The sequence below is a fragment of the Oryzias melastigma genome, linkage group LG5 (genome assembly GCF_002922805.2).
Source record: "Oryzias melastigma strain HK-1 linkage group LG5, ASM292280v2, whole genome shotgun sequence".
Classification (NCBI taxonomy): domain Eukaryota; kingdom Metazoa; phylum Chordata; class Actinopteri; order Beloniformes; family Adrianichthyidae; genus Oryzias; species Oryzias melastigma.
Window position 1 is genome coordinate 25,484,802 of NC_050516.1, and position 9,321 is coordinate 25,494,122.

General features: G+C 34.3%; 1 protein-coding gene across 2 annotated transcripts in view; it reads left to right on the top strand.

Annotated features, from left to right (window-relative positions):
* Positions 1 to 9,115, top strand: part of LOC112145226 (potassium voltage-gated channel subfamily D member 3) — a 113,836-nt gene extending 104,721 nt beyond the window's left edge. For both annotated transcript variants that reach the window (XM_024270354.2, XM_036212003.1), the window contains 3 exons: positions 2,138 to 2,221; positions 3,222 to 3,481; positions 4,741 to 9,115. In XM_024270354.2, coding sequence (XP_024126122.1) covers positions 2,138 to 2,221; positions 3,222 to 3,481; positions 4,741 to 4,957 — 561 coding nt within the window. In that variant the 3' untranslated portion in view covers positions 4,958 to 9,115. The remainder of the gene's footprint in view (positions 1 to 2,137; positions 2,222 to 3,221; positions 3,482 to 4,740) is intronic.
* The last annotated feature ends 206 nt before the right edge of the window (positions 9,116 to 9,321 follow it).

Below are 9,321 nucleotides of genomic sequence, written 5' to 3' on the forward strand. Positions count from 1 at the left end.
AGACCAACTTCAAGTTTAGAAAAATGCATTCATTTATGTTTTTGTGGCCATTAAGCCATGGTTTGACTTATTTTACTTTTTCCAGCGGCAAGTTCCTTTCAAAATAAAATCCACCCTGTGTCAAATAAGATCCCGCTGCAGCAGTTTTACTTGAATTAAAAATGCAAAAAAATATCAAACATGGCATTGTTTATCACTGCGGATGGATGCTCAGGTTAAAGCTTTTACCATCATTCTGCTCTGTTATCTAACATGTTCAAGATCTAAACATGAATGACAAATCTTAATGAATCAAAAGACATTATCAAAAACTACAAACCCATCTTAATAAAAAAAAAAATATTATTGTATTGATGTTTTTAAGATGTTGCGTAATTGTATTTTATCTCAAATCTAAAATGTTATTAGGTAAAGACTCTCATATGGGTGTTTTCCCTCTCCCTGCACCTTCTTTTACTTTTATTCTATACTTGTTTTTGCAATATGTTGTATAAGTGCAAATAAATAAATATAGAATCAAGAAAAAAAAAATGTTTTTTCTAAGCCAAAAAGTCCATAGCATAAAATTATTTTACTTTTTTTTTGTTTTTTATGAATTGTGTTGTTGTATGATGTGTTTCCTATGAAGAACCCCATGAAGAGTAGCTGTCTGCTTAGCACAGCTAATGCGGATACTATAAATAAACAATAAATAATATCAATGAAAAAATCTATACTCTATAAAAGTTAAATTTTTTTGAACAGAATTTTGGAAATAAATGCATGTTTCTATAATTTTAGAAGTTTTAGAAGGGCCCTGTAACTCTGGATGTAAGGAAGTTAATTTCTCAGATTATCAGGAATTGTAGTAAATTCATGTAACTGTGTGATTAAAAACAAAACAAATTTTGGTGTGTTTTTATGCTTTTATGTCACTTATTTATACATTTTATCTCCAAGTCCACTTTTTATCTGGAAGTCTTTTTAATATTTTAGCTGTTCTTTTTATTGTTTTTTGAACTTTTAGTGTACAGCGCTTTGTTTGAGGTCATTTAAAGGCTCTACATAAATGAATTAGACTTAAACTCAAACTCCGCTCTGCTGTTCATCACATAAATGCACGTGTCTTACAAAGTAAAATACATTATTTCACATATATATTCACTTTTATATTTATTATAAAATATGTTTGAAAGAAAAAAAAAACAAGCTGTCCAATAATAAAATAGTTATTACCAAGGAACTTTCTTACAAGAAATTAACCTAGTAAATATTTTTGATTTGCATTTCTATGTTTAATGTTTTCAACAAATAATACAAGTTATATTTGCTAAAATCATGAAAGGTTTGCACTCTTTGTCTATGTCCTTACAATCCTGGACTAGTAAGTCTGGTCAGCATCCTTCCCAAATCCTCCAAAAACACTGTGTGTTCTAGGAAGAAAATTCATTTATTTTCACCTCTCGTGTTGTTTGGCAATTCCGATTACTTTGAGACGAAGCAATATTTGAGGCTTAGCTTTGAAGACAGATCCTGTTTGAAGAGAACCCAGAAATGCCTCCGTAAGTTTCTGTTTTCTTTTTCTCTTTCAGACATCAATAATGCTTCAAAAACCATCAAATAACTCAGAGGTTCTTTCTTAGATAATAAAAATCAGAACGTCGGCTGTCATGAAGGTTTAAAATTTGGAATTTAAGTAATTTTTCCAATAAATTGAAAGTGGAAGTTATTTTTGTTGCTTGGAAATCAGCAACTATTTCATAGTGGATAAGAGTGATGGAAAAATAACGTATGGGAAGGTAAATTAAAAGTGAACTGCTGATCAGGGGAGAATCTGTTGGCCAAGTGTGTCCATGGTGTCCTAACATGAGATGACAGATGGAACCTGGTCCTAACAGAAGTTCAACCGGCCAAAACAAACGGAGATAGTCACACTTAAAATGTATGACATGAGGCCGGCCAGAGGAAGCACTTCGCTGATTTTTCATTACTGATGACAAAGCTGATATTCAGAGTCTTCAGTACATATCCAACCATCATTTCAGGCTCACTGGGTATGGTGATCCGTGTCCACACTTACACCCACATAGTCTGGAATCCCTTGGCTGCTCTTTCCCATCTGTGTCCGTCTGAATTTGTCCCTTTTTTTGTCGTTCAGGGTAAAGACGAGGAAGATCAGAAGTCGGTGTCTTTATTGGAGAGCCAACACCACCACCTACTGCACTGTTTGGAGAAAACCACAGTGAGTGCATGAAGCAAATTGTTTGACATCTTTACTGTCAACCACATGAGAAAAAAAATCTAAAATCCTGTTCTTTTAATGGATCCATTTTTTTTTCTTTTCTGTTTCTCAAATGTTCCCCATAACGGAACATGTGGGTCTAAAGAAGAGAACTCCTGGGAGTTCAGCTGCTGTCAAACCAGCATCACAGTGACAGTTTTCTCCCACGTTGGATCTGTGCTCAGTTACAGCAGAGGAATGATGCACGAACGCGACGCTGACAGAGTTTAGGGGAAATTCTTATTTCAGTTTGTGAGGAAACAGCACACGGCTGCAAACAGTCAAACGTCTTCTTGAAGGTTGTAGTGTTTTTTAGGTACTTGTAACATTTAATAGGTGTTTTCAGCTGTGATAAGCTTTCCAGGCTGTAGAAAATGATAGAAAAATGATCTTATTTACATTAGAATGGTGTTTTTAAAGCAAGTTTTGCAACAAGTTTCTACAAATTGTGTTGTTATTCAACTTTTGATTGACTCAATTTCAGTTTAAGGATGAAAAATCATCTAAATGCAGATTGCTTATCATAATCGAGAGTTTACAATTTTAGGGTTTAACCAAACCCTAAATAAACTTTTTTTGGCTGTTGATCTCTATAAATGGGGCTTTAAAAGTGCTGTCTGTTGGTCATTGCCAAATTCTTGACAAATTGAAATAAAACTGTTTATTTCTTCAAAATATAGTCGAAAATTGTCTGTGTGCTGCCCCTACAGGTTAAAATGAGGTATTACAGTTGAATTTGTGATTGGTCAAACCATGTAAGTTTCAGAAGTCTGACATCATGATCTGCAGCTCCAGTAATGATAACAGTCCTGCCCCTAAGCCCCGCCCCTCTGACTGGATTTTCACATTTCAAGAGTCAGCCTCCAACTTCCTGGTTTGGTTACCCTTTAACATTTGATAACTCAGACAAATACCCAGTTCCTGATTCTAACCCGTCTTTCTTCAATGATCTTTCTTCCAGGCTCACGAGTTTGTGGACGAGCAAATGTACGAGCAGAACTTTTTAGAGACGGCGCTGCAGACTTTTCCGTCTCACAGCCCCTCCACCGCCAGCCACGACAGTCCCGCAGTGACCTGCTGCAGCCGGAAGGAGAGGCGGAACACTCCTCTTCCCAGCGCCGGCCTGCCTCCTTCACACCCCAGCTCAGCCCACCAGAGCGCACTACACGAGCTGAGCGCCATCCGCATACACTGTGGCGACCCGCTGTCGCACAGCACCAGGTAAAACTCAACAGTGGTAGGAGAATTGAATTTATTATTCTTTTTATATATGTATAAATTTGTCATAAATTAGTTTTTACTGTCATCCTGTCTTTTAAATAAAGTTTATGCCGACTTGAAAAAAATATTTTAACATTTAAACTCAGTTTAAAAAACACCTTTTTAAAAAAGTGTACTATTGGCTTTATTATTTAGTAAAAGGGGAATTTTCTTCATTTTCTTTCTATTTTCCTCACAAAAACGCATGTTGTATTGTTTTGTTTTTGTAAATGTTTATGGAAATGAAAGAAAAATAAATAAAAATATTTAGAAAACTTAATTTAAACCTTGCCACATTTTACCAAATAGAATGCAAAAATAAGGATGTAAATAAAATAATTTACTCATTTAAAAAAATCCTTTCTATTTGATTAAATTTGTTTTTGATTGATGTCATCCTTTGTCAATTATTATCAAACTATCAAGTAAATGTTTGATTAATAGCATAAATACACGAGTTTAACTTTGAACAAATCTGTAATTCTGTCTTCACCACTAGAGGGCAGTGTCGTTGTGTTATTCTTAGATAGATAGATAGATAGATAGATAGATAGATAGATAGATAGATAGATAGATAGATAGATAGATAGATAGATAGATAGATAGATAGACTTCATTGTCTGTTCAATGAACGGAAATTCATCTTTCAACACGGCATAAGACAATAAAATTGATTCAATTGATAAAAGTTAAAAAAGCTAAAAAGTTAATAAATATATAGAAAATCAAAAGTCATAGAGATCCTAAAAATCACATAATTCACCATCCACATGCATACAATTTAATCACACAACTGCTTTTTATTTTTTTACTGCTTGTTTCTGTATGACTGAAATATTCTCTGATTTTTCATCATTATTATCTCTTTATTTATAAAGCACTTTACCACATTAAAATCTTAATGTAAAAAAGTCTAAAAAAAAAAATAAGAAGAAGGGGATAAGAACAAAATAAAAGACTTGAGGGTAAAAAGCAGAGTGAATGACATGTTGGACCAAATGGATAGAGACGAGGTTAGTCTAAAGTTTAGAGGTAAATGTTCCAAAGCTTTGGAGCACAATTTGGCAATAGTTCCGCAAAAACTAATTTGAAAGTTGGAGGTGAAGACCTGGAATTATGAAAAACTCACTTTATCCATTATTTAGCAACTTGTTGCAGCTTCACTCTGTCAGCAGCAAACCTGCTTCACCTGCTTGCTCTCTTCTCTTTTTCTTTCAAAGTCGCTCAAATCTGAACGTGAAACCTGATGACAGCAGCAGAATCAACAGCAAAAGCGGTCGCATCACCACGGCCATCATCAGCCTCCCATCACCTCCGGCTTTATCCTCGGACGGCGACGGCCTCCACGGCCCGTTGCAGCGAAGGTCGCACCCTCCCAGCATCCAGACCACAGCCAGCTCAGCCGGAATCAACATTGTCAAAGTGTCGGCTCTGTGACTGCCAGCCTCGGGGCGCAGGTCGGCTCAAAAAGGAGGGAAAAAGTCGAGGTAACGTCACCCTGAAGGACGCTGTGTCCCTTCCACAGGGAAATGAAGAGAACTCCCGAATGATGGAGACGTCACTAATGAACTTTAGGTTTTTGAACTGAATCAAGCACCTGTCATAAAGTCTAAGTACTGTAGATACAGAGATTTGCTGCATTTCTAAGAGTTTCTTAAAGAGGTTCAGATGTTTTGCAACAACTGTGGAAAAGAACTAAAAAAAAAAATTCCCACATACTGATAAAATTCCACAAAACTGACTGTAAAGTGAACTTTAAGTTAAAAAAAGAAAGAAAAAGATGTTGATTGTATTTATTGGAACTTGATTGGTCTTGTGTTTTTGTGTTGTCTTAAGTATTTTGAAGTGAGACTAAAAAAAAGAAGAAAATCCTAGTTTTTTTTTTCTGAATCATCTGGAAAAAAAAACTTTTACCCAAAGCTGCTATGATCCTCCGTGAAATGTGACTCATACATCAGAGAAGACGTGACCGCCGCCGTCTTGTGAAAGACTCCAATCAACATGGTTTTAGCTCTTGTTGGAAGCAGATTTTTATCAGAATGACTTCAGATGACTTTAGATGTTATATAGAATCACTGATTATTTGAAAGAAAATAACCACAATAATACTAAAATTCACCATCCGATATTAGTATTAATTGAAAATATTTAAAAAAATATGGTAAAGTTTATATTACATTTTATTTTTTAAATCTTAATTTGTTCTTTTCAGTTAGGGTATTTGTCATGATAAAAATGTTAATTATAATAGTTCATTACACTTAGAAATGATTAATTGAATGGAGAAAATGGTAAAGATCACACAAAAAGATATTTATAGTTACACATATTTTTATTAAATCATCAATTTCAGTCAGATCAAGTCCAAATCACAGATCAAAGTGCTTAGACACTTTTATAATAACAAATTGATTGTAGTATTTGTTCTGACAAAACTGCAGCATTCCTATAAATAGCTAGAAGCATCAAATTGCTAGAAAATCCAAAGATTTTCCCTTTGAACTTCACTGAATTCATATGGAACAAATGTCACATGAACTCCTAGCAAATTTGGGCAAAAATGTATCTTAACGTTAAAGTGTGAAAATTGTGTTCTTGGTGATTTTCATCACAAATAATTTAAGATTGAAACTGCATTTTTGAGTAGAAAGGGATGATGGGAAATGAGGGTAGACTTACTTTCCACCAACAGTTAACTTCTGATGAACTAATGCTGCTTTATAAAGGCTAATCCTTTTGGGTTAAAATGTTAGAACCATAATTGAAAGAAATGCAGCATTACACAGTGTCAAATTTCTCATTTCTGTCTCCAATCAGTCACAATGTTGTTTCTTACTGTCGCACAGTCAGAATCAGAAATGTTTTTTTTTTCTGCCAGAACTTCTTCCCCACTGTAAATTGTGTTCTCTTTTACATGTTTTTTTGTGTGTTTTTATGAAGCTGCTGAAAGACAAGCTGTCTGTGAACAAAACCAACGGTGCCGCCTGTGTATCTTTAAGTGATGTGAAGTAAGTTCTGGGTGAAATCCAGAGGAGCCAAAAACACAGTGAGCTCTCAAGAAAAGACGTGTGTGAGTCTGCTGCAGGAACCAGATTAACAAGCACATCCTTTTAAGTCCACATGTGAGAAAAATCAACCAGCATGGTTGGTTTAACGAAAACATACAATACACTCACACACATGCATACCTCAGATTAAAAATACACTCACACACTGTTTGAAAAGGTACTTATGGTAGCACAAAGTTATTGTTAAATCTCTTTTTTGTGTAAAAAAGCTTCCATCCAGTTTGGGTCCATTGCAGAAAAAGTTTTTTAAAAGGGTATTAAGTTTGCCTCTCATCTAAGAAACATTCAGTAAACATTATTTGTTTTTAGCAGAATAAAAAAAAAAAAAAAACATTTTTAGTATCAACAGCTCCACATGTCAAAACTCATAGCAGCCAGAGACCATGAATGCTGGATTATTGATAATTCAAGAAGGTTAAAGCCTTTATTTTAAATCACAGATTGAAGTTTATAAAAGTTCATACATGTTTTATAGCGTTAAAAAAGAAAAACTAAACATCCAACAGCTCAGTCTTGCAAATTTTAACATAAAACTCTGATTTTGGATTTATATTATTTTCAAATTAAATTAGAAAGCTACAAATGTACAAATATATTTGAAGTAATTTGTCATTTCCATTTAAATATTTGTTTTTCAAAGTTCTTAAACTAGCTGTGTTGACAGCAGAACTCTGATAACAGTCAAAAAAAGAAAAGAAATGATAAAAAGCATAAAATTGTACCATTTAATCTGGTTTAAATATAAAGGGGGGATCTTCAAAGAGCCCATAGGTGCTTCTGAAGTTAGTTTTTCATCATGTTTTCTTGTTCATCTGATATGAAAGAGTATATTTTCTAGGGGTGTAACGATTCAGTTTAAGAATGATTTGATTCATATCATAATTTGTGGTTGATCCATAGTCGACTTTGGTTCGTTTAAACTATCCAGTTCACCGACTTAAAATCAATTCAAGACATCTATAGTCAAAATATTCAACCAGTGGGACTCAGACTAAGCTTTCCAGATCATTTTTGTATTTTTTTGCGAGATGATCAAGAATAAATTATATATGTGAACAAACAAAAAGGGTCAACTAGAATTCATGACAAACCCATTCATATTTCGTCAATTCCTCTTCGTGGATCATTCTGATTAATTGATTTATCGTTACACCCCTACTATTCCTTGTTGTGAGTCAGTAAATGTTCATACCTGTTCAGATTTTTTAAACAAGATTTAATGGTAGAATTCCCACCTAATCTGCTAGAATTCTTTAGGTTCAAACATTGTCGTATTTATTTTCACTAATTTATTTCTTTATTCTAGATTTACTGCTGTGCCTTCATTTACAGTTAAAGCTCAGACACTTGATAACAAAGACAAATGTAAGCATTCATTTTTTTTTTCATTTATTGAAATTTTTTGTTTTTTTAAGTTTAGCAAAACCCTATTTTTTTAAGTTTTCTGAATTTGCAGCCTGAAACCAATTCTCTGTATCTGTCACCACTTTCCCACATTTGTACTTTTTAACTGCCACTACAAAATAAAAGCCTAAAAACAGTTTCAAAGGAAAAGAAAAAAGACCGATATGAAACTGACATTCATCTAAGCTTTTGGGAATCCTCACTTTCTTTTTCCTGATTGATCTTTTTCTTTCTGAAAAAGGTCACCGTCACCTTCAGATTCACTGCTTTGCCTCAAGTCAAAAAAAATGTTGATCTATTTTTCTGTGACAGTTGATCAAATGACTTTTTACAGAAAAGATCATCTGACAGAAGAACACTATGTATAGATCCACTTTTACTGCCTTTGTAGAGAATTCTCAGACGTCAGGATGTTTGACTTCTGATTCCTGAGAGCGTCCATCATGAGTTTTTCACAGTGATGACCACCAGATGGCAGCAGAGATGCATGAAGGCGCTGGGACCCTTTATGAGCAGACTTCAGCTGCACATTGTTGCCCAGTTGAACTCTTGTTTGGACTAGTTTGTGACTATCTGCCAGCTGTGCTATGGTTGTATGTGCCAAATGAACCTCGTGTTTATTAGTTGTTTTGATTTGCCCAAATGGAAGTTGTTCAAATTGAATTCATGAAGCAGCACTGTTTTGGTGTATTGGTGTATTTTGTGTTGGATCTCTGTACTTTGTCATGTTTTAAATTGGAGATGAGAGTATTGTGCCAGCGTGTTAGTTTGCTTTGCAATCCTTCATAACAACTGAGAAGTTATCGTCCAGCTTTTGCAGAGCGGAACAAACTCGATTTCAGTCTCATTGAAACAAAATCTGAATAATTTTGGCAAATCTGCCAACGGTTCTGAAGACTTTTGTCACACTAAAGTGACTGGAGTCATTACTATGTGACGGATTTGGCTTCAAAAGCTTTGTGCTTTTTTTAAAGTCTTGGCACTGTTGTTTTGTGTTGTTTCCTAACTTTTTACTTTTTGAACTGAGTTTTTTTTGTCTGTTTGCTGAGTATAAAAAGATTCTGTCAGTTTGTTTGTTAATTCAACTATCAAGCGTCAGATTAAAATCTGCTACAACTATCAAGGCTCTCTGCATCTCTGTTTCTCCTAATTTAGAAAGTAAAGTTTTTTTAGGTCTCCCATGATTGAAGTCTGTCATGTTTTTTATGGATATATTTATACTGTGAGAGACAATGTAAAAAAAAAAACACCAGTAAATCACGTAGTATAATTTTTTAATTCGAAAATAAGTACAAACAAGCAAAGATTGTGTCCCTCACAGACCTATTA